General features: G+C 38.5%; 1 protein-coding gene across 1 annotated transcript in view; it reads right to left on the reverse strand.

Annotated features, from left to right (window-relative positions):
- Positions 1-26,196, reverse strand: part of CDKAL1 (CDKAL1 threonylcarbamoyladenosine tRNA methylthiotransferase) — a gene marked incomplete at its 3' end in the record, with an annotated part of 656,191 nt that extends 629,995 nt beyond the window's left edge. The window contains exons 1-4 of the mRNA XM_079712248.1: positions 26,137-26,196; positions 25,261-25,304; positions 13,346-13,520; positions 11,961-12,073 (exon numbers count right to left, since the gene is read on the reverse strand). Coding sequence (XP_079568374.1) covers positions 11,961-12,073; positions 13,346-13,520; positions 25,261-25,273 — 301 coding nt within the window. The 5' untranslated portion in view covers positions 25,274-25,304; positions 26,137-26,196. The remainder of the gene's footprint in view (positions 1-11,960; positions 12,074-13,345; positions 13,521-25,260; positions 25,305-26,136) is intronic.
- Positions 26,197-27,017: the final 821 nt, after the last annotated feature.

A 27,017-nucleotide genomic window follows, 5' to 3' on the forward strand; every position in this document is an offset into this window, starting at 1 on the left:
TCACCTTTAAAGCAAGACCTCCAGTCTTCCAACTTCTAATCCCTTATTCCTTCTATGAAATCACTCCATTCTGCCTCACTGGTTCCCCCCGCCCCGGCCTGGAAGCCATCTATTATCCATTACTTCAATATCCCATCCTTATTTCCTAATTAACAGTCACCATCAGAAAAAGAGGTGCAAGAGAGAAATACATAAAACTGAAAGACATGTAAATAGATTAAAACACATATTTAAATTAAATTTCATTAAGTTACCGTTCATTTCAGAGACTCAAATTTAAAACATACATAATGGTGACTTTTCTTTATTAATACTTAATAATAGCTAACATTTATCAACCAGTTATTAATTTTCACAACAACCCGGTAACCCATTTTAGAGACAAGGAATCACAGGCTCAGAGAGGTTTGAGAAATACTTACTCAGTTATGCCAAGTATGCTAATTTAAAAATTACCCCACGTTTTTCAAGCATCAGTGTCTTTTAGATCAAGATGAGAACCAAAAATGGGGGACAACTATTTCAAGGCGAAAGGGACATTACACTTTCAGATAAAGGGCTAAATATTAGAAGGAAAAAAAATCCCTCCAAGTATACTTTTGATAGAAAGAATAAAAATAAATTAGGTCTATTTTGTAATTTCCTCCATTACTAATGCATGCTTAAAGCAACTGATTCTAAGATAAATTTTTCTTGTTCTTTTCCAGTCCTTGACATAGACTGGTGAGTGGTACTGTGGACTAACAAGCGTATTCAACCAACACAGATGACTAAAATTTAAAAGCTATAACATATTAACATATCTAGGCCACACAGAAGGGTCATAAGGTAAGATCATCAGCATAAATTAGCATATTATTATAAGGCATCTAAAGGAGCCAGACAATCTGCATGATAGATCTTTTTTTATACGAATATATAATGCTGATTGATTGGATTTTTTTTTAATCACAAGTATTTTAGGAAAAAAATATTGCTTGTATAATATCACATTTTACTACTTCAGGTCCTTCCCTGAGAAGCACATTGGCCATTATGGGGAGCCAGGGGAGGAGCAGGGGGTGCGGACCTGTTGAAAGCATTTTGGGGACATTTAGCTGTCTTTCTCAGTTTCATGCTTTTTAAAAAAGTTATTGAGTGCATTTTTGCACTTTCTAATTTCCTTACAAAAATCCCTAAACACAAAGTCATTTAGGAAAATAATCTTTGTTATTTAGGAAAATAATCTTTGTTATTTACCAAATCCCTAGAATTTTACATTTAGAAAAAGACTAGGCTAAAAAACAGATCTGTTTCTTGCTAAATAATTAAAACACTCCATTAATCTCTACAATAAGAATATCCTAAGAGTATGGGCTCTGAAGTACTGTAGTGTCACAATGCTTTCCTTCAATTTTTCATACTATTCATAGCTCACAGAACAATTGTCAAATATTGGAAGAAAATGTCTAAGTGATAGTCTTTAGCTACTGAAACAGGTGCTGAATAATCAAATCCTCCTTTAATTATGCATTTTTAAACAATTCAGACAAATCACATATGTATTATTATTACTAACATCAACAAAAGCAGCAATAAGAGTGAACATTTAAATATAAGCACATACACTCTCATGAACATAAAAGAACCCCTCTAACTGCCAACTGTGTCTTCACTTCACTTCAGAGTTATAAGGATGAGTTTTTAATGGAGGAAGACATTAACTCTTTATTTCTAAGGATTAGTACCTTAAAAAGAGGTACTTCAGAAAAAAATAACAAGAACTGAAATGTACAAGTTATGTTGACTTCAAACATTTTCTACTTTTAAATAAAGGAAACAGTGGAAGCACACCTGAAATTATCTCAGATTTTTTTAATCTTACACCCAAAACAAGAGTCAAGCATTTTATATTAGTAACAGAAGCATTTTGTGCTGTTCTACCTCCAGTAAAAATCACTGACAAATTCTGTTTATATTAGAAAACAACTACAGATAGCTTTTATTGGACATAAAAATATACTAATTGTATTATCTTCTGGGGTCATAAACTACGTTGGATGTAATATGCTCCATGAATAAACCATCAGGGAGGTTTTCACCTAACTGTATGGGAAATGTATGCACCACATCCTTTATATAAATAATCCTCACCTCAAGTCAAATTCATATTATCTAATTTTTGCATTCTTCACCTAGAGAAGCTATTCATAGAACCTAGATTCTCCTTTCATCTCACTACTGCCAGTAGGAAATTCAAGCAATGAAAGATTTTCCTAAATTTTCAAAGGTACTTTTACCATAAAGTAACATTCCAGAATGGATAAACCTATGTGGTATGACCTAAAAGCCACACAAATCATTTATTTATGGCTGTTATGTTTTAATCACTGGATAGTTTTTAGAGGCTTAAAAAAATTAATGGTTTTTGCTATACAAAAGCAACTATGTTTTCCATGAAACATTAGCTGTCACATTAATACATGGTTTTACCATTAATTATATTGGATTATACAGGAGTCTATGTCTACACGATGACTGTTAAATATCTGAATTTCCAAACCATTTCCAAAAAAATGTAACCTGGTCCTAGTAAACCTTACATGAATTAAAAATCCATTTACAAAACAGAAAATTAAACATTAAAAAATATAACCTCAATTTAATACATTTGCAGATAAAACATGTAACACATTTTTTCATCAAAAAGCAAAATATTATATATACGTAAACAGTGCCACCTTTTGGTACATTTAGGAATTGAGCTTCTAAATTGTACAAAAATATCTTTAAGTGCGATCAGAGAGCAAAGCAAGAAATTAAAAAAACATCAGTTTACAATTTAATAACATTAAAGTGTAATAAATGAGTTATTCATTTTAAAACATAAATATTTTCAAAAACTAAAATGTTACCTCATGTTTATATGTTTTCATTTCAATGTCATGAGGTTGGCAGAGCACCATCTCATTTCAAAGAAAACTGAGGCTCAGAAAATGTTAACGCCTGACTCAAATATCCCTCAGTTAAGAATGGCTGAGTCATCAGTATCTTGAAATTGCTAGTTTTTAAATTTCAACATTAATTCTTCAATAAGATTTTACAAAATTTTATTTGTACCATGTTTTCTGTATATACTTGCAAGGAAAAGATATTTATGTTTAAATTACTACATGAAGAACATACAGACGCTGACTACACTCTCACAGCTGTTTACATTTCACGAACACAAAAACTCTTCATCTAATACAGTATTCTTCCTACCTCTATGCTAAAAGAAAAAGCCTTCACTGAAAACTGCAAAGCCTTCTCTCATTTTTTTCCTCAGGAAAAAAACAGCCCTTGTTTATGGTTTGCACGCAATTTGCAACTTACCTAAGACACAGATAAAAAGCTGCTACAAATGAGATGGAAATGATGAGCTTCAAATATTCTCCCTAAAGCTTCTTTGCCTTAATTTGATCTCCTATTTAGATGCCTGTATAGCATTTTCAATGTCTTCTACTTTTACCTCTTTCACTGATTTCCTGAATAGTTTTTATGAGACCATAACATAGTTATTCTAGAACACCCTCACAGCTCCCTTATTTTTGTAAGCTAGCTAGTAACTCATCTCTCACATGGAAAAAAGAAAGTATTCTCAATGATCTTTTATCTTTGATTCATTTGTTACTATGAATTTTACTCAAAGTGCAGTCATCGAGTAGTTTTTCATGGAGCAGACTTCAAAATCAGTTAATATGTAATGAACCCATCCTAAATTACTGCACACTGCCACTCAATTAAAAAGAAAGAAAGAAGACAACAGCTGATAAGATGGTAGCTAAAATGCTTACTGAAAACACTGAAAGAGTAAAAGCAAAGAGCAAGCCAGAGGGATGGGCCAGAAGTACTACATCTTCTGTGAAACAGAACTCCACGATCAAATGCAATAATTAGACATTAACTCAGAAATGTTCATTAATTAGCGTCACCTCTTGTTCATAACATATTCAAGAAAAAGCACAGTATAAGACATAAAAATTGGTAAACCTAGCCATTTCTAAAAATGATTCAGTGGGAAAGACTGAATATAAACATGCTAAGCATACATTTTTAAAGGATTCCCTTTCACCCCACAGCTCTTTTTTCATCACTGGGAGCGCTGGATGCGCCCCCCCTCAAGAGTAAACAACATTCTGGATCTTCTCTAGAGACTCTTGATTTCCCTCCCCTATTTCTGAATGGATGAAAATCCCACTTTGAAAGCCCTTAGTTTTAATTCTCTCTGCTTTTCTCCCTGGGCAGAAAGGGAAAAATGAAGGAGGAAGTGCCACTCTCATTGCCACCCTGTACTATGCCCCCTTACCAATCGCTGCAAATAACTCATCTGAATACAAGCAATGCTCCAAGACCACTTTCTCTGCAAATGCACAGGCATACACACAAATACATGGAAATATATATATAACCGAATTTTATTACGTTTGAAGGAACATCAAAATTTCTAATACTGAATTCAATCCCATTAAATTGAAAGCAATTACTGCTTCCAATATAATAAGAATGGATTAAATTAGATTTCTGATTCAATATAATTTGTAGTGTCCATGTCAGGTAAAGTGATAGTACGAGGATCTTATCTGAGACATGTAAGGACCATGAAGACTGGACTTGACAGCCACTAAATAGGATTCTACTGAAAAACTCAAGGGACTCACACACATACCACATACCACATTTATTTAAACTTTAGAGTATAATTTGTATTCTGCTATAAAGAAAGAATAAAACTACTTCAATACATTATAGTCAAAACACTGTTTTTACTTGTTCACTAATGCACACACACAAAAACACCTGAATTCCTATTGTGTGACAGGTACTGAGTTGGATGATGAAGGTGATAATACCAGACACACATGGAACACGTTTGTACATAGTAAAATTTAATCTTTAGAAAGGACTGCTGTAGTCATCTTCATTAAATAAATAAGGATACTGAAGCACAGAGGTATTGTCACTTGCCCAAAGTCATAAAGCTAATACATGGCAGTAGCTGGCTTTACAGTCTGGCTCAATATTGACAGCTGGCTACAGTCTGCTCTTAATCACTAAGCAACAGTGTCTCTGAGATGCCAAAGGTAAAGATGATTAAGACAGAAGGAACTCACACACCATGGGAGAGAACATGTAAAAAGAAGATAAATTACCCCAAGACAGGAAGTAGCTGAGGTACCACCCTCTCCGAATGGCGGCAGTGCAAGTGGAGATACAGCTGTACAAGCAGTTACAGCTAATAATCAGATTAGGTGATCAGAGGTATAGTCACAACACACACGCATACACAAAAAGCCCTTAGGGCTTCCCTGGTGGCACAGTGGTTGAGAGTCCGCCTGCCGACGCAGGGGACGCGGGTTCGTGCCCCAGTCCGGGAAGATCCCACGTGCCGCGGAGCGGCTGGGCCCGTGAGCCATGGCTGCTGAGCCTGCGCATCCAGAGTCTCTGCTCCGCAACGGGAGAGGCCACAGAAGTGAGAGGGCCCGCGTACCGCAAAAAAAAAAAAAAAAAAAAAAAAAAGCCCTTAAATCACCCATTATATATGACATACACGAATTTGTGTATATAACACAGTACAAGAATTCTTAGAAACTGTTAAATTTGAGAATCACCAAGCTACAATGAAGGAATAACCAAAAAGAAAGTCTGCAAATGCCTGGACATTCAAATCATCTTGAATTAACCATCACACATGTGTTTGATGCTGGTAAAATGGGAATAAGTGGGAAATTTTAAAGTGCTGTAATTTACTCCATTCTCCTTTAATATGAAACCTCTTTAACCTTAATATAGGTTCACAGATTTGGAGATTACTCAAGATGCACCTTATGTGAAGGTTAGTTTTTAGTTAAGTGTGAAAGCAATGTAATGATAAAGGTATCAAATGTTTGTCCTCAGATTCAAAAACTCCCACTTTAGCATGCTCTTCTGGGCAAAAGGACAATGACCACATTCTAGAACAAGCACAGTCAGGGCAACAGAGCAACGACGATGTCAAGCAGCAAGCAATGAGCGAATCATTTCACACGCGGTCTCCAGCATACATGTGGTGGGCGGGTATCTGAGCCGGGTCATGCTGCCTCTGAAAAGGTCAATTTGCATGACTCTTGTATAAGTACTACTAAAAAGTTTAAAGAGCAATAAATCAGAATAAAATAAAGTGTTAACTAATTTAATGACTTCTAATAATTTTATTAGAAGACTATTTGTAACACAATTCACTTTTCATATTAATGGCATAGATGCAGTGATCATGTAATGTAATACTGCCATCTACTGTCCAAGAGCTAAAAATACATCATGTCTTTAATCCAAACCAACTAGAATTTTAACAGCCAAAAAAAGAGCCAACATTATTTTACATGTTCCAGTGTCAACATCTGAAAAAAAAGGTTTTTTCCTCAAAATGAGAGACAACAATGCAAAAAAATAGATTTTTAAGTGAAGCTTTCATGGTAATTACTCATCTGTCCATTTTCTTAAAAAATAAAGTTTAAACACAGGATATTTCTAAATGAATTATCAAAAATAAGTTTTACAAAATCTCAAAGGGCAATATGAATCATTAAGCAATTAAGCAAAAGTGAAGTTTATGAAAATCTGTTAGTCTCTGTAAATTTGTCACTCATAAAAATTCTAAAATATTTTGAAGGGTGTACTTTAGGCAGAAAGATTCCAGATAAAGGTCTGAGGTGCAAGATGGAATGAAGAGTAAAGACAGTGACAAATATGTGGATGTGTTCAATTAAACATTGACCGTATAAAATATTAGTAAGGCCTAGAAAAAAATATTCTAAAATATTAAAATTAAAAAATATTTTTAAGTTGTTCAGTATCAGAATGCCAGCAATTTTGAAAAGACTGGTCATCTTAATACAACTGAGCACTCCAGAGCATTTACTCACAAAAATTACTGCAACTAATGTGAGTTGAAGTACTACCACTTACATGCTACAAGAAATGCAAACAAGAAGTTTAAGTGACCTGAAAAGGTCAGGCCAAAAGTGGAACAGGATGAAAAACGATCGAAAGTTCCCAGAGAAAGACGATAAAAAAAGATGAAGTTTTCCCGCATCTACCAGTGAGAAAATTGAGCTTAAAACTTTTATCAAAATAATTTGATTATCATGCAAGTTATTAACTATGACTGGGCATTCACTTTGACATAACACCAGGCTAAAAAAGTCAGGACCTGGAGCCAAAGTATTTTATTTTATTTTATTTTATTTATTTATTTATTTTTTTGCGGTAGGCGGGCCTCTCACTGTTGTGGCCTCTCCCGTTGCGGAGCACAGGCTCCGGACGTGCAGGCTCAGTGGCCATGGCTCACGGGCCTAGCCGCTCTGCGGCATGTGGGATCTTCCTGGACCGGGGCACGAACCCGTGTCCCCTGCATCGGCAGGCGGACTCTCAACCGCTGCGCCACCAGGGAAGCCCTGAGCCAAAGTATTTTAGAATTCACAAGAGCGAACTAGATTTTCTCTTTATCTCTGTAAAAGGTGAAGAATCTAAGCAACCATGCAAGTTCACTCTCAAACATAAGGAAAACGTTAATTAGGATTTAAACAACAAGAACAAAGTTAACACTACTTAATTTGTAAGGATAACACACAATTTAGTACAGAATCAAAACTAGTGCCACTTAGTCGGCTGATGGTTGAAACACAGTTTTGTGCTTCCTATCACAAGAGGAGATTCCCGTTGAGATGAAAAGACGAGATTAAAAAAAAAAAAAACTTAATGTTTCCATGCTCTATTTAAAGAAGAAAAAGAAAACTAGAACGTAGAGATCAGAAAAATCAGCATGTATCCTATTTTATGTCACAGTAATGAAGAGTCCCTACATATAAGTATCATACCACGATACTTGTTCATCAGATTTGGCCTCAAACGACCTGTGACCATTCAAACACTAAATATATTCTCAAGATATAAAGATCTGCCACCAATGAGGACAATGAAAATAATTTACCAACATTCCAAAAGAAATAATCCAAAAACAATAACCAAGGCAGCATTATTTGGGGGGGAGGGGGTTAGTCTATAAAAATTGCTCACTTGAAGAACACACTCATGAAATGTTTGTGTTCAAATCATACTTCTGTAAAAAGCCACTGTACCTACAAGGACAGTTTAACTGCTTTCCATAATACTAATTTAATTCTATCATGCAAACAGGTAACTGAGTTTTAGAGAATGACATCATTTTTCCTCAGCAGGTTTCATTCTTTGAAATGAGAAGCAAGCAGGCATTATCTTATAAGTTATAAACCACCCTTTTCCTCAAAATAAAAAGGATTTGAAAGAGGCAACGAACAAGCATTTACTTCTCTGAGTAAGCCTCTGTGAGGTCTTACTATGGAGTAATTATACTCCTAGATTCACACAGTTAGAAGTAGCAATTTCAAGTATATACCTAATCTCTCTTTCTTCCCCAAATAGTAAAAATATCTACCATTGGTAACTGAGATTTCTGAATTTCTCTGTATACTGTTTTCAGTAACCTCTGTGTACATTATACTATAATCTATTATATATCTCATTCTTATCAATTACAGAGTTAAATGAAAATATTTTTGGTCTACATGTGATTAATGAAATATTATTATAAACTATTAAGCAATAATAATTTTTATAAATTCCCATTATTCCACAATAACAAAAGAGACCACTGGCATATGTACCCAGAAATCATTCATATATCTAACCTAAATGAAAGACCTGTAGAGATTTCCTTATTAAATATTTTAAGGAAGCTAATGTTTATATTTTCTGGGCCTATGGCATCTAGACAAGTAAGAAAGTGGTCCTATAGTCTACTGCATGCAAGCCAGACTAGAATTAAAACTGATAAATTTCTGAAGTGGGTAAAATCAACAGTATGTAAAATTAATATGAATACATATAAGTAATACAGGCATATAAAAGAAATAAACTACATTAACAAGAAAAATAAATTTCACATTCAAGTGATTAAGGAACCAATTTCCCTTTTTACTATTCCCAAATAAAAAATGAAAATTAGGTTTGCATAACAAAGTTTAATATTCTTATATAAACACATCAAGACTTATTTTACATAGAAGAGTACTGTTATAAGACTAATAGGTTAAAATGAATTAACGTGTGTTAGATATTAAATATCACCTAGGATAAGTCAAGCTCTGAATTTTTTTAATATTTAGGAAGTTATCTTAAAGGCTATTTTCTTAATTTTCAAACTGCAGCATCAGAATGTATTAAGGTAAGTACAGGCTAAATTATACAAAAATTACTAATGAACACAGAGAAGTAATTCTAAAAGCAGATTGAGTGTTTTTACCTTTATAAGACTGATTTTGCTGTCTAAAGCATGAGTTATCAGGACTTCCCTGGTGGCACAATGGTTAAGAATCCGCCTGCCAATGCATGGGACACGGGTTCGAGCCCTGGTCCAGGAAGATCCCACATGCGGTGGAGCAACTAAGCCCGTGCGCCACAACTACTGAGCCTGTGCTCTAGAGCCCACAAACCAGAACTACTGAGCCCACGTGCCACAACTACTGAGCCTGCGTGCCACAACTACTGAAGCCCGCACACCTAGAGCCCATGCTCCACAACAAAAGAAGCCACTAAAATGAGAAGCCTGCACACCACAAGGAAGAGTAGCCCCCGCTCACCTCAACTAGAGAAAGCCTGCGCGCAGCAACGACACCCCAATGCAACCAAAAATAAATAAATAAAAATAAATTTTAAAAAAAAGAATGAGTTATCAAAAACAGAGTTAATGACATACAATTATTTACTTATTGAAGGAAACAATGCTATGAAAGGAATAACTTTCCAATCTGCCCTTCTCCTCACATCCATCTTGAAGCTAGGACGGGCCAACTACACATGCAAAGGCAATGTGCTATGTGATACAGACTAGTGGTCAAGAGCAAAGTTTTGGAGCAACAGACTTTACCGCCCATGTAATTTAAAGTAAGAAACAACCTCTCCATTCTCACCTATATGAATGGATGCTAATATGTCCTTTTATCACAAGGACTAAGCATGATAACACATATAAAGCACTGAGCCATTCACTGCCTCTCACAAAGCATTCAAATTATGTTCCCATTTAATGTACATACAACAGAAACAGACACAGATGTGTGTATGTGCCAGTTCATATACATATATATTTCCTAACTCTGTCCACTGAGAGGACCTCGAAGCACTGATACTTCACAGTAGCAATAAGCACAACTAGTGCCCAGATCTCTGGTCTGGTTCTAAACACTATTCTCCTAACGAAAGGGGTCAGGATTCCTTGGAAAAGTGGTTGCTTCCGAGGCTGGAGAAGGGAAAATACAACACTAGAATATCTTGTGGTGCCAGAAAATAAGGAAGTGCTCAAAAAGGAATGGGGGCATGTTTGAAGGACACAGGAGCCAGCCTAAACAAGGTCCTATGGCCAAAGTTGGAACAATACAAGAAAGAAAATAAATAGGGCTTCCCTGCTGGCGCAGTGGGTAAGAGTCCGCTTGCCGATGCAGGGGACACGGGTTCGTGCCCCGGTCCGGGAAGATCCCACATGCCGCAGAGCAGCTGGGCCTGTGAGCCATGGTCGCTGAGCCCGCGCGTCCAGAGCCTGTGCTCCACAACAGGAGAGGCCACAACAGTGAGAGGCCTGCGTATCATTAATTAATTAATTAATTAATTAATTAATTAATATAGCTCTGAACTATAACCTATAGAATAAAATAAATATCCATGAGTTCATACTGATATCAACAAATAAAATGGGGAGGGAAGGACAGCCCTTCCTCACAGAAGACTCTGATTAATAAATGTGGAAGAAAAGAAGAAAATAGAAAATCACCACTAGGCAAATATCACAGTAATAACTGTTGCAGACAAGATCCACTGATAGATACTAAAATTATCAAATACTAAAATTACTAGGCAAAAGGTTGAGGAGACACAGGATATTTATTAGTTACAATGAGAAAAATAGTAACTTTACGGTGGAGAAATCTGACAGACAGGGTAGTGTACTAACATCACGAAGCCCCCTGCCCGATGTGATGCACTGAGAAGGATATAGTATCACTCCTGTGCTCTTCTTGCCAAACGTGCGTAACTACCTTACTCCAATCTAAGGTAATCAGAATTACCTTACTCTATCAGACAAACCCAAGGTGAGGGACATTCTACAAAATAATCGATTTTCTTTCAGAAGTGTCAAAGTCATAAAAGATGAGAAAAAACTGAGCAACTGTCACAGATTGGAGGAGACTAAGGAGACATTACAAATAAACATAAGGTGAGATCCTAGATTGGATCCTGGAACATAAAAAGGATGTAAATAGGAAACCTGACAAAATTCAAACAAGATCTGTAGTTTAGATAATAGTATTGCGCTAACGCTAATTTCCCAATTTATTAATTATACTACAATTATGTTAGATATTAAGATGAGGGGAACCTGGATAAAGGACATATACAAACTCTCAATTTTACTACTTTCCTGTAAGTCCAAACTTATTTCAAAATAAAAATTTTTTTTAATATTATACACACACACACACACACACAGAGTCATCCCTAAGTATGTGCAGGGGATTGGTTCCAGGACCTGCGGCAGAGACCAAAATCCGCATATCCTTAAGTGCGGTAGCCAGCCCTCCATATCCGAGGGTTCCACATCCTAGGATTCAACCAACCACGGATTGTAAACATAACAGTGTATGTATTGAAAAAGGTCCCCAGTAAGTGGACCCACACAGCTGAAAGCTGTGTTGTTCAAGGGTCACCTGTAGTTATCTAGACAACATACATTAGGTATCATTTTGTTTTCCCTTAAAATCATCAAATTATGCTAAAATGTCCTTTAGTTGCTGAAGTTAGAATAGATATCTCTTAAAAACTTAGCTCTGAAAATTTTAATCAATAAAATACATTACAGATCTCATTACCTGTAATTTTATATCCATAAGCAGCTAGTTGTCCAGCCATATATTCTCCATCTGAATTATTATGAGAACAACCCCAAGTTCGTATCCAAATTTTCTGTATGCCTGGAATAGTGCTGTTAATGAATTAAAAAAAAAAGTCTCATTAAGGGATTTTTTAAATAAAAAGCACTAGGTAATTTCTGGGCCCATTATGCAAAAATACTCACTCACTGCAGTCCATTCACAGGCAATAGCATTTAATCAATAGATTAAATGCACCAACTTAATACATAATCTGCTGTTACACCAAAAATCTAAATACAAGATAAAATAACAGCACAGAATTCTAAGTTAAGACTCTATATAAAAAATATCTTTTCTCTGAGTTGTATTTTAAATTCAATACTACTAAATATTAACACTAAGTTCAACTCCTGGAAAGGTACAAACAAATAACAATAGCACAGAAAATGGTTCTAGCAGCAATGGCAAATAAAGTTAAATACATCTAAAGACTACTATATACTAGTTACAGTCTTTATTTTATAACTTACAGATATAAATAACTGAATCAAAATGAAAATCTGTCACTCTACAGCACTATTCAAAGCATTCCATATATAAAAATAGAGTTCTGAAAAATGTAATATTTTTACAAAGGAAATAAAAGGACTTTCAACTTGGATTGCCCTAATAATTAATAATTAAATAGACATTACCTTAACGACATGTTTAGGACAAACTTACTAAACTTCATTCATTAAAATATAAGCAAATTTTAAATTCATACATCTTATGAATCTGTTCCAAACAAAATAATCAAGTGTATTAAAACTCTCAACAATTTACTAGGTAAACAAATCTAAGCATATTAAAACTATATAACTGCATATTCCTTTCTGGCTACGTTGTATTCGAATTTCACTAGAGACCTAATATAACAGTGTAAACAGCACAATAATTTGTGCCCAATGCCTTTAGATGATCCACAAGTATTTGTAAGTTTGCTAAGAAAAACCAAATGCCCAAACCACCACTATTTCATAAGAATCACAAATTCCAATAAAATTTTTAATGGGGGAGTAACAATCACACACCAACTACTGTAACAGCAAAGAGATCCAGCCAGGGGAGGGTGCAGGGGGGTAGCTATCCTTGTGCCAAATACTGCCCTAGGCCCTGCCTTTAAGAAACATGCAATTTGACATCTTTTTCTTCTTTAGTCAATGACTTTGCTAAATTTAAAACCATTCAAATTAAAAACAAAACAAAAAAACACTACACATTTCCTCTCAAATTTTCAAAGGTTTTTTTTAAAAGAGACATTATGTATATCATATACAGTAGTGCCAGCCTCTCCCCTGGTATGATACTGAATATAATTTCAAAAGAAAAGAAAAGCTTACCTATCACTTGGTGGACTGTTTTCGTCTTGCAAATATCTTTGGGTATTTCGCCTTCGCACCTTTGGAACAACGTGCTTTCTCGCAAAATGCCTATCTTGGGGCTTTGAATCTTCTTGTGACACAATATCTTCTATGTCATCCAGGAATGTATCACAGGATGCAGAAGGCATCTTCTCTATCACATAAAAAAGTTATAAATGATTCAAGCACATGAGTCCCTCAGAAAATCTGTTTAACATAACATCACCCGTGAAATATTCTCGCCAAACTTGAATCTAATAAAGCCTTTAGATTTTAACTTCAAGTTTACAGAAAATACAGGAGATACAGTAAAAGAAACACCAGATAAATCTTATTGACAGTGGGACATTCCACGGTTCAACTGGAACTATTTCTTCAACAAATCAGGGTCATGGAGAAAAAAGCAGGAAAGGAACTGTTCAAGATTAAAGGATACTTAGAAGATAATATGAACACACTTCATGCTCTTGATCAGGTCTTACTTTGTCCAAACAACCGTAAGACATTTTGGGAACAATTAGGGAAATTAGAATATGAACTGGGTATTAGATAGTATTTGGATATTGCTAAAAATCATTAGATATAAAGTATTGTCTTTACGATTAAAATCTTATTTTTTAGAGATGCACACTGAATATGTGGAGGTAAATATTACATCTATAATTTATTTTAAAACAATAAAAAATATATTAAGACATGGGGAAACATTTACAACTCTTAAATCTAGGAAATAGACATGTTGGTGTTTATTATCCAATTCTACTGTCCTGAATGTTCAAAATTTTTATAATTAAGAAAAGAAAATGTGGACACTGCTTCCAGGAAGATGAAATAAACATATTTTCCCTATCCCTCCCACTAAGTACAACTAGAACTCCAGACATATATGTAAAATAAACATAAGAACACTTTGAAAGATGGAGAGAAGGCAGACCGGCTAGGGACCTTGCAACCCAAGTTACACCACCATGGTGAGCTCCTTGGGTTTCGTTTTGCCTCCTATATCCCAGACTTGGAGCTGAAGAAGCCAGCAACCCAGAAATGCCAACAGGTGCAGACAATAAAAGCCCTCAACAAAACAAAAGCCTGTTCTGTTGCCAAAGAACCAGAAAAGTGGCAGCCTTACAAGACAGAAAGCTTTTAGGCAATAACCATTCCACTCCACACAAACACCAAAAAAACACAAAACTGCAAAACACAATTCAGTGAAGGAAAGATAGCCTTTTCAATAATTTCTGCTCGAGCAACTGGACATTTATAGACAAATAAATGAACAACCACCTAAGTCTCACACCTTATACAAAACTTAATTCAAACAGATCCTGGACTAAAATGTAAAACAAAACTATGAACTTTTAGAAAAAATTCGTAAGATCCAGAGGGAAAAATAAGCACATGAAAAGAGATTCAACATTACTAGCCATCAGAGAAATATAAACTAAAACCACAATGAGATACCACTACATAGCTATCACTAAAATAAAAAACAGTGACAACACTAAATGCTGGCAAGGATGTAGAGAAACTGGATCACTCATACAGTCCTCGTGGGAATATAAAATGGTACAGCTGCTCTGGAAAACAGTTTGGCATTTTCTTAAACTAATCATGCAACTACAATGCAACCCAGCAACTGTACTTCTAGGTGTTTATCCAGGAGAAATATTAAGAGAGTCACACAAAAACCTAAAATAAATATTTACAGCAGCTTTCTTTGTAAGAGCTAAAACCTGAAAACAACCCAGATGCCCTTCAATGGTTGAATGGTTAAGTAAACTGAGACACATCCAATACCATGGAATACTACTCAGCAACAGAAAGGAATGAACTACTGACACATGTAACAACCTGGATGAATCTCCAGAGAATTATGTCAGTGAACAGAGCCAATTGCAAAAGGTTACCTACTGTATAATTACATTTATATAACATACTTGAGATTGAAATAACAAAATAATGGAAATGGAGGACAAAACACTGGTTGCCAGTGATTAAGGAGAGGATAGAGTGGGAGGAACGTGAATGTGACTATAAAGGTCAGTGTGCGCGATCCTTGTGGTGACGGGAAGTGTTCTGCATCCTGACCACATCATGTCGATATCCAGGTTGTGATACTATACATATTAGTTTTGCAAGATGTTACCTTTGGGGGAGACTTGGGTACAGTGTACAGCATCTCCACATAATTTTTATAACTAAGTTAATCTACAATTATGTTAAAATAAAATACTTAAGATAAAAAGCTACCTGAAAAATGAAACGTGCAGGCATAACTCAAAGATAACTGCAGGTTCAGCTCCAGACCACCACAATAAAGCGAATGTCATAATAAAGGGAGTCACATGAATTTTCTGATTTTCCAGTGCACATAAAAGTTATGTTTACACTATACTGTAGTCTATTAAGTGTGAAATAGCATTATATCTTAAAAAACTATGTATATGCCTTAATTTTAAAATACTTTGTTGCTAAAAAAAAGTTAACCACCATCTGAGCCTTCAGAGAATTATAATCTTTTTGCTGGTGGTGGGTCTTGCCTCCATGTTGATGGCTACTGACTGGTCAGGGTGGTGGCTGCTGAAGGGGGGTGGCTGTGGGAATTTCTTAAAATAAGAGAACAGTGACGTTTGCCTCATCAATTGACTCTTCCTTTCATGAACAGTTTCTCTATTAGCATGCAATGCTGTTTGACAGCATTTTACCCACGGTAGAGCTTCTTTTGAAATTAAAGTCAATTCTCTCAAACCTTGCCTCTGCTTTTTTTTTTTTTTTTTTTTTTTTGCGGTACACGGGCCTCTCACCGCTGTGGCCTCTCCCGTTGCGGAGCACAGGCTCCGGACGCGCAGGCCCAGCGGCCATGGCTCACGGGCCCAGCCGCTCCACGGCATGTGGGATCTTCCCGGACCGGGGCACGAACTCGCGTCCCCTGCATTGGCAGGCGGACTCCCAACCACTGCGCCACCAGGGAAGCCCGCCTCTGCTTTATTAACTAAGTTTACGCCATATTCTAAATCCTTTGTTGTCATTTCAACAATCTTCACAGCATCTTCACCAGGAGTAGATTCCATCTCAAGAGATCACTTTCCTTGCTCATCCATAAGAAGCAACTCCTCATCCATCCACGTTTTACCATGAGATTGCAGAAATTCAGTCACATTTTCAGACTCCACTTCTAATTCTAGTTCTCTTGCTAATTCCACCACATCCGCAGTTATCTCCTCCATGAAACCTTGAACCCCTCAAAGTCATCCAAGAAAGTTGGAACCGACTTGTTCCAAACTCCTGTTAATGCTGAAATTTTGACCTCCTCCTATGAATCACAAATGTCCTCAATGGCACCTAGAATGGTGAATCCTTTCCAAAAGGTTTTCAATTTACTTTGCCCGGATCCATTGGAGGAATCACTATCTATAGCAGCTTACCCTTATACAATATATTTCTTTAATAATAACACTTGAAAGTCAAAATTACTACTTGACCCATGAGCTGCGGCACGGATGCCGTGTTAGCAGCATGAAAAACATTAATCTCCTTGTATATCTCCATCAGAGCTCTTGGGTGACCAGGTGTACTGTCAATGAGCAGTGATATTTTCAAAGGAATGTTTTTTCTAGGCAGTAGGTCTCAATAGTGGGCTTAAAATATTCAGTAAACCATGTCATAAACAGATGTGCTGTCATCCAGGCTTTGTTGTTCCATTTACAGAGCACAGGCAGGGAAGATTTAGTATAATTCTTAAGGGCCCTAGGATTTCCGGAACGGTAAATGAGCACTGGCTTCAACTTATCATTATCAGCTATATTAGCCCCTGACAAGAGAGTCAGTCTGTCCTTTGAAGTTTTGAAACCAGGCACTGAGCCACTGTAATTATCTTAGCTAGATCTTCTGGTCCTTCTGGGTAACTTGCTGCAGCTTCTACATCAGCACTTGCTTCTTCACCTTGCACTTTTACATATGGAGATGGCTTCTTTCCTTAAATCTCATGAACCAACCTCTGCTAGCTTCAAACTTTTCTTCTGTAGCTTCCTCACCTCTATCAGCCTGCACCGAATTGAACAGAGTTAGGGCCTTGCTCAGGATTAGGCTTTGGCTTAAGGGAACATTGCGGCTGGTTTGATCTTCTATCCACACCACTCAAACTTTCTCCATATCAGCAATAAGGCTGTTTTGCTTTTTTATCATCCATGTGTTCACTGGAGGATCTGTTTTAATATCCTTCAAGAACTCTTCCTTTACATTCACAATCTGGCTAAAGGGCACAAGAAGCCTAGCTTTCAGTCTATCTCGGCTTCCGCATTAAAGCTTAATCACTTCTAGTTTATTTAAACTGAGCGACATGCAATTCTTCCTTTCACTTGGACACTTAGAGGCCACTGCCAGGTTATTAACTGGCCTAATTTCAGTACTGGTGTGTCTCAGGGAATAGGGAGGCACGAGGAAAGGGGGAGAGATGGGGGAAGGGCCAGTTGGTTTAAGTAGGAGCACACATTTACCAATTAAGTTCGCTATCTCATACAGGCGTAGTTCAAGGCGCCCCAAAACAATTACAACAGTAACAAAGATAAATGATTACAGATCACCATAACAAATATAACAATAATGAAAGAGTTTGAAATACTGCGAGAATTACCAAAATGTGGCACAGAGACACAGAGTAAATGCCGTTGGAAAAATGGCACCAACAGACATGCTGGATGCCAGGCTGCCACAAAGCTGCAATGTGTAAAAACAAAAACAGGCAACATCTGTGACGCACAATAAAGCGAAGCAAAAGAAAATGAGGTCTGCCGATACTTGAAGACACTTACTGGCAGACCTCCACTAATACTGTGTCCAGACAGGAAGCAAGGGCTTCACAGCATCATCTCATTAACCATTCACAACAACTCCAGGAGGTAGGTGGTGGTGTTATACTCACTTTAAAGAATAATCTAGGGAATTCCCTGGCTGTCCAATGGTTAGGACTCCGCACTCTCACTGCCGAGGACCTGGGTTCCATCCCTGATCGGGGAACTAAAATCCCATAAGCCGCATGGCACAGCCAAATAAAAAAAAAAAATGAAGAGTAATCTAAAACACAGAGAAGCTAACTTACCCAAAGCAGCTCAAAGACTCCACGGCAGATGAGCCTGAGCCCACGTGCTGTGAGAGACTCTACGGCCTACTTAATTACCCAGAATGACCACTTTTCATCCGGGTCGCCTAAACCAGTGTTAAGGGTCCTACACTCTCCTCTGGTCTCAAGCCTTTCTGATGAATTTTCCTTCTCTTCATTTGTCAGATTCCCATCTTTCCATTAACAGAGTATTTCCAGCCAGGCTCATTTTGTGCCCTTGGCTGTAATGCACTCTTTACATGTATGACAAACTAGGCCGTGTAAATCAGACAAATCTGTGTTCAAATCTCAGCTAGCTTTACATTGCTCAGAAGAACAAAAGATCAGAAATAACCCAGATGGCAATCAATCAAGAACTGTTTAAATCATAGTGAACACCCATACCACATGGTCAGGGTAGGACTGTCAGTCACAGGCCTCCTCCTTCCCCAGATGCAGCCATGGCACATGAGACCCATGTGCCAGAGTAATTCATCCTCTGGGCCACAATGACTGGTTCAGGTTTGGACATGACAAGCCGAGCCAATCAGAATCATCACGAGAACTTCTATGCCAGGGCTAACAGGAGAGCTGGCTTCTCTTTCACTGAAGTGACTAAGTTAGGAGGCTGGCAACTTGAGGATACTGGGGGTCATCTTGCCTGCCACAAAGCAGAACCTAACCAAGGCAGGAAAGACTTCTAAGAGCTGGAGAGATAACGAGCAATACTGACATTATTTGAGCAACTGAGTCCAACCAATGCCTGCAGCCAGATGCAGCCCTGCCCTGCCCAGTCACGTGAGCTAATAAATTCCCTCTGGGGCTCAAATTCATTTGAGTTGGGGCTTCTGTTCTTGCAAACGAGAGCCCTGGCCGACTCAGCAAACTATAGGTAGGGTGAAATGAACTAGGTTAGTCTTTCCCAAATTCGTTCTATTTATTGACTATCAGTGAAGAAACAGTTCTGTGGTCAAATAAATTTGGGACAGTCTGCGTCTTACAGGCTCCCAGTATGCATTAGTAGAGCAAAGACTGGGAAGCGCTGTGGTGAAGAAACTTAAACTTGCTGTTCTTAGGAGTTTTCTGAAAATTAATTTCTCCCAGATCTCCTCTTCATGCGGTTGCAGACGGTACTGAAAACAGAAGGCCTGAATAAAGCTGACCCTCAGATCCCCTCCCACATTCTGTACACATAGATGACTTCATTTTCTTACCGGGAAATGGGTTTTTGCCCACATATCAATCTGTTACAGTGAATGAACTGCCCACCCCCCTTAGAACAATCCCTCTACTCTGACCTGCTCGAGCACAGAATTCCAGCCATGCTTCCTCTTCTTGCATCATCACTAATTGTCTCTTTACTGAATCATTACTATCTGGGTATAAACATACTGTTATTTCTCCCATTTGAAAAACAAAAACCTTATCTGGACCCCACTTCCTCTACCTACTGTCTCCACCACATTTCTCTCCTTTAAAAGAAAACTCCTTGCAAGAACTGTCTCCAGTTTCCCCCTCCCATTCTCTACTAAACCGGGCTTTCACCCCGACCACTCCACCAAAACTGCTGTCCTGATTTCAGTGACTCACAACAGTGTACATGGCGGTCAATTCTCAGCCATCTCGCCTGACCCGGTCTGCAGCATCTGACACTACGGTCCGTGCATCCCCTCCTAAAGCGATCTTCTTCATGGGCTTCTGGAATCCCACACTCTGAGTTCTCCTCCTACCATGTCAACCACTCCGTGCATCCCCCCCTAAAGCGATCTTCTTCACTGGCTTCTGGAATCGCACACTCTGAGTTCTCCTCCTACCATGTCAACCACTCCCCAAGTCTCCTTTGCTGGTTCCTCCTCATCTCTCCAACTTCTCAACCTCGGAATGCCCCCAGAGCTCCGTTACAGGACTTCTCTTCTCTAGTTACAGACACATCCTAGGTGATCTCATCCAGTCCCGAGGCCTTGCAAGACCAACTGTATGCTTATATAACCAGCCCCAGTCCTCCCCTGAACTTCAGGCTCAGATGTCCAACTGCCTATTCAACACCCCTGCTTGAATGTCTAATAGTTACTTCAGAATTAAAAGGTCAAAAACAAAACTCCTGATCCTCTCCCCACCTTACCCCACCTGCAACCAACAACATCACACCAGATCCTCCCACAACTTTCCCCATCTCACTTAAAGGCAATCCCAACCTTCCACCCACTCAGGCCAAAAGTCCTGGAACCATCCCTGACTCCTCTCTTTCCTTCACCCTAAATCCAATCCACCAACAAAAGCCTGCTGGCTTGACCTTCCAACTATATTCAGAATCTATTTCTGACCATACCCACTGCTACATTCTTGGTCCAAACCAACATTAACTCTTGCCTGGATTACTGTAATAGTCACCCTGCTTCTACCCTTAACTCCCGAAGGACACTTGCAGCACGTAAGCCAGGGATCCCTTTAAAACCTAAATTCTTCTCAGGCTTCTGATCAAAACCTTCCCTTGGTATTCCATCTCAGAGTAAAAAGCCCCAGAGTAAAAGCTGCCACAGAGTTCTACTAGGACATAATCAGCTTCCTGTTACCTCTGTGACCCCACTTCCCACCGCTCTTCCCTCTCCCTCCACTCGGCCACACGGGCATCCTAGCTAGTTCACACCCACCAGGCACACACTCATCTCAAGGTCTTCGTCTTGCCTGGGATGCCTTCAAGCCCTTTGGGACTTTGTTCAAATGTCACCAGTGAGGCCTTCCTGAGCAACTCCCACCTCACCACGTACACACACCTCCTATCCGCCTTCCCCCCTTGTTTCCTTACCACAGCACTTCACCACCTGCTTAGATATTACAGGGGAGCAAACTTGCCACCCCAAAATGTCTGCTTGCCACGCAGATTATTTTGAGCTGAAAACAATCAAGGACCAAAAGATTCGGGAAGAAACTCTGACCTTCCCCGTAAATGCCTAAAAGAACGTAAACAGAGCGCCTGTTCCAGGAAGGGAGTAATCACCACAGATAACTAGAGTATGAACTACGTGTGCAGACGGGGAGGAACCTAGCAAAGTCTGTTTGTTAAAATTCCTCTGTAACCAAACATTTGCTTTTCCATGGCATGGCAATTGCCTTCCTCCCCTCTGAGGTCCCAAACCACTACCCCCAAGATCCTCTTCTGTCTTTAGCTGAAGACAAAAGGGTTTAAGGCAAGGGTTTCAACCACTTGGGAGAGTTACTGTTTGCCTGGGTCTCTCCCACGTATACATGTTATTACACTTTCGTCTGATTTGCCTCCTGCTAATCTGTCAGTTTAATTCTTAGACCAGCCAGAAGAACCTAGAAGGGTAGAGGAGAATTTCTTCCTCCATAAAAATATCTTCATTATTTTGTTACTATCTCTTTCTACTAGGATATATACTCTCAGGGGGATGGGGGTCAGGGGGAGGTAAAGGCTTGGTGCTTTGTTCACTGCTCTATCCCAGGTGGTGCCTAGAACTGTCTAGCACACTGCAGCTTCTCAATAAATACTTTTTACTGTACACTACCCAGTCTAACAAAATATGCCCCCTCTGCTACCTCCCACTCTGCCCCAGCTGTAATAATCTTTCAGACATCCTCTGAGCACGCCAAGCTAGCTTCTGACTCAGGGCCTTCACACTTGCTCTTCCTCTGCCTTGAATATCATCCCCAGATATTCGTATGCCTTGCTGCCTACTTCTCTACGCAAATGACACCTTGGAGAGGCCTTTTCCTAATCACCCTGTCTAAGATAAGCACACACTGATTAGGCATCCCACACATTCTCACCGGCCTCTAGCCCGCTCTATGCTTCATTTTTCTTCATAACACTTACCTACCTGACTCCAGGTAGGTATATAACTGCATCTGTCTTTCTCACTACAGTGTAAGCTCCAAAAGAACAAGGGTGTCATCGCCTTCTCACCACTATATCCACAACACCTGTAACAATGCCTAGCACACAGCAGGCGCAGAATATCTGTTGAATGAATGGATAAATAAACACTTGCTTAAGCTGAATTTAGCTAGTCTTTCTATAACATAGGAGGAAATTCTTACAGTAGGTGGGAAGGTGAAATAAATACCTAACCCCTACGGTTTCTTCTATGAACTATGACTCTATGAAATAACAAAGTCAAGTGAGAAAGGCTAAGACCAGGTAGTGCCTTTCAATGTTACTAAAGAACTACTGAAGGATTATAAATTGAATGACATATATTAATTTTTTTTTAATTACACAATATTTACATCCCATACACAATTGCTTATGGATCCACTGAAGGGAAACAGTATGGAAGAAGAGAGATGAGAGGGGTCCACTGCAGTAGACATATAGTATCAGAGTTAGGGAAGCAAGGAACACTGCTAAGTCTCTTATTTTATAGAACTGAAGTCCAGAGGAGCTAAAAGATTTGTCCACTGATAGAGCTAAAATTAGAACCTAGGTCCTCTCTCAACACCAAGCTCTCCCCACATGGCTCGGCCTCATTGGCAAAGCACAAATAATGCAAGAGTCTAAGGCAACCCTAAGAAAGAAAAACATTCCAGAAAAAAATGGGCAAAGGCAAAACCGGCAACACACTTAAGAAATGCAAATAGCCGTTACGCATAGGAAAGAATGCTCAAACACACTAAGGGCATGTGTTTAAACAAGGAGTTATTTTCCATCTACCCCACAGATAACAAAGACTGACAAACACCCAACTGTTAGCAGAAAGCATGGTAAAACTGACATACCCTTTCTGAAGGGCAATCTGGCAATACATATCAAACTTTAAAACATATATCCTTTTGCCCGGCAATTCCATTTCCAGAAATTCACTCTAGGGAGACAAAAGAGACAAATATATAATGCAGAGGTTCCTAAACCTGGCTGCATATAATAAGCACCTGAACAAACTCACTCATCACTATTAATTAGCTCAAGTTCTTACTGCCAACAAACTGGTAAATGGAATTGTTAGCCTTCAGAAATTATTAAATAAGTGACTAATAATGAAACTTTGAGAATAAAAGGAAAACAAGATAGTAGTTAAATGGAACAACAGGATCGTATAAAGTTTTTTCTCAAAGGTAGAGGAAATCAAGTTTAATGAAGGAAATAAAAACAGTAAGTGAAAAAAGGAGATATTGAAAATGATGAAGAGAGAATACTATAGAGTACTGGTTACTTACAGAGGTGATTTATTAGGAGACCTTTAGAACAGCAAATACCCAGGCCCCATTCTCCAGAGTGGAATTTAAGGCTGGGAAGGTAAAACCTGCCCAGGTGATTCCACTATACACCTCTGATTGAGAACCACTGTTCTCCTACAGCAAAGGTTCTCAGTCTTGAGTGTTCATTATAGTCACCTGAGGAGCTATGGAAAATTACCGACAACTGAGCCCTGCGCTAGTTGAATCAATCGCTGGAACGGAGCCTGGACATCAATATTTTTTACAACTTTCCAGTAATTCTCATGTGTGTTGCCACAGTTGTGAACCAAAGTCCTACACCAGTAGTTTTCACAGTGTGGTTCCCACACCAGCACAATTAGGGTCACTGGGGAAACTTGTTAGAAATGAAAAGTTTGGGGTCCCACTCAAAATCTACTGAATCAGATACTCTGAGTAAAGCTCAGCAATCTTTAACAAGCCCTCCAGGTGATTTTGATGTGCACTAAAGTTTGAGAATCACTGTCCTAGAGTTATTCTTTAACAAAAATCATCTAGAATGCTTGTCAAAAATATATTACCTGGTCAGCTGATTTTCAACAAGGGTGCCAAGAAAATTCAATGAGGAAAAGAGTAGTGTTTTCAACAAATGGTGCTGGGACAACTGGATAGCCACATGCAAAGAATGAAGTTGGATTCCTGCTTCACATCACATACAGAAATTAACTCCAATTGATTGCAGACCTAAATTTAAGAACTAATGCTATAAAACTCTTAGAAGATAAGATAGGTGTAACTGTTCATGACATTAGTTTAAGCACTGGTTTCTTAGTTATGCCACCAAAAGAATAAGCAACAAAAGAAAAAACAGACTGGACTTACATTTAAGACTTTCATATTTAAGACTTTCATGCTTCAAAGGACACCATCAAGAAAGTGTAAAGAGAGCTCATACAATTGGAGAAAATGTTTGCAAATCAAATGTCTGATAAAGGCCTGGTATCAGAATACATATAGAACACTTACAACTCAACAACAGAAAAATAACCCAACGAAAAATATGAGCAAAGGATTTGAACAGACATTTCTCCAAAGAAGATATACAAACGACCAATAACATGATGAGATGTCAACATCATCAGCTGTCAAGAAAATGCAAATCAAAACCACAATGAGACACCACGTCACACACACTAGGATGGCTAGAATAAAAAAGACAGAGAACAACAATGTTGATGAGGTTGTGCATTAGCTCACCCAGAGAAAGAGAACAGAATTTCTTCTAATTGGAAAGAAGACAGGACCAAGCCTTAAGGAACTCCATATTTACCTGCCATACAGAAGAGAACCAGCCTATAGTGGAGATCATGAAGAAGCCACTAGAGAAGAAAATCAGTGGGTCACAAAAGGAAAAGGAAGTGAGCATGTGAAAGAGGTGGACATGGTCAGTGCTGCTTAATGCAGGTAATGCAAAGTTAAGTAAAATGAATGAAAACGTTTCTTGGATTTAGTGATAGGAAGATCTTGGCGTTTCCAGATCATGAAGGTGGCAAAATCACTAAGAAATTAAAATTAGGCTACCTTCCTGCAGGTTATAATATGCAACACGTCACTCCAACATAAAAGGCTTAAAATAAATGAGTACCTCGATTATTCATAATTAGTCTCAAATCTTCTTGAGAGATGAGTCTGGAAAATAAAAACTGATTAGAAAAAGCAAGCTCGCAACAACTTCACAAAACAACAGTAAGGACTCTTTAAAACTACCTAAAAGGGATTAAACTCCATAAAAGGCTACTTTATACCTCAGGGTTAATGATGTTCCATACTACTCCCAATTTCTTTCTGATTAGGCCAGGTGTGTTAACATCTGCCACATTTGCTATGACTGAGATCCAGCGTCTGGCCGTAGTTAATAAACACTATCCAGCACTACAACACGTCTGCGTGATTCAAGTAATACCGAGAACTACAAAACAGAAATATGGCAATAAAGTAAGTATCCACATCACCTGACACACGAAAGACACGTGTCGTCCCGAGATTCAGAAAGAGGTTTTACCAGTAAACAAGAAGGAAAAGTGAAAAATCAAGACACCTAATCTTCAGACCAACTTGTTTAAATTTCTGAGATACAGCTCTCTGAAAGCTAGGTAACTGTGAAAGCCTTGTCCCGTCCCACAAACTCACTAACGCAGAAAGTGGGAAAACGAATGAAGTTAGATTTGACAATAAGCAACAAGTTCCCTTAAATACTCCTTACAGCCCTGCAGCACCTAAGGCCAAAGACCCGTCCTCACTTCTGGCAGCGCTACCTGCCTCCCAATTCCCCCAGCCCAGTTGGTAAGTTCTCTTTTAACTGCAAAACAAACCAGCAAACCTCCCGAGAAAGACTAAAACTGGGGAAACAAGGCTCCGCCGTAAAAGGAACTCTGGCCAAACTCTGCCCCACACTGATCCACCCGCCACCCTTATCCAGCAGTCGGGAAATAACAAACCAGCCAAAAGTAAGAGAACCTACACGCCACTCTCCGGAAACTGCAGCGACTTTAGATGGAGCTCGCCATGACACCTACGTCCCGCCACGGGTTTTTACGCATGCTCGCAGACGGTGGCCCGGAGAGATCAAATTACATGATCGCTGGAAATGCGCGTTCAGGTTCAACTTGGTTTAGTAATGATTTCATTTAACGATTCCTTTGGTTGCCAGAACGAAAATAAGACCTTCAAGACCTCGAGTTCTTAGAATCGTTTAATAGCTAACTTCTCCTGAGCTCTTACTACGTGTCGGGTACGGTGTTCAGAGCTTTCCATAAACATTATCTCCCCACTTATTTATTATTATACGTATTTTACAGAAGAGGAAACTGGGAGTTTAATTACGTGCCCAAAGTGATTCTGGTAGTAGTGACTGTCCTCTGTGCTAAACCCAACTCTGCCAGACTCCCAGAGAATCTGCTCTTTTCATTACATTTTACCAGCTTCCTCGACCTTTTGTGAAAAGGGGTCGTATTAAAGAAAATGGAGAAGAGTAAAAAGATAACAGTTGGATTAAACTTAATATAGATCATTTAACACCAAGCAAGGTTTTTTGTTGTTTTTTGTTTGTTTGTTTGTTTGTTTTAATGCTTAGCAGACAGTCTAGGAGCAGCAGTTTAGCAGAGAAAGACAACTTTCATGGAGTATATACAGATTCTGACCTGGTTACCTTACATGAGTTATCTCACCTTATTATTCTTTACCCCAGACACTGACCTTGTTTACCAGAAAAGCATTTCCACTAGAAAGTGAAGACTATAGCCATGAACAGGAAGTCGAAATTTTGCGTGACTCTGGGTTTCACAGTGATTTGGGGCAATTGACTTACTTTGTAAATGACTTTCCTAGTACATTTCCCTCTAG

Source organism: Hyperoodon ampullatus (assembly GCF_949752795.1).
Source record: "Hyperoodon ampullatus genome assembly, chromosome: 10".
NCBI classification, from domain to species: Eukaryota; Metazoa; Chordata; class Mammalia; order Artiodactyla; family Ziphiidae; genus Hyperoodon; species Hyperoodon ampullatus.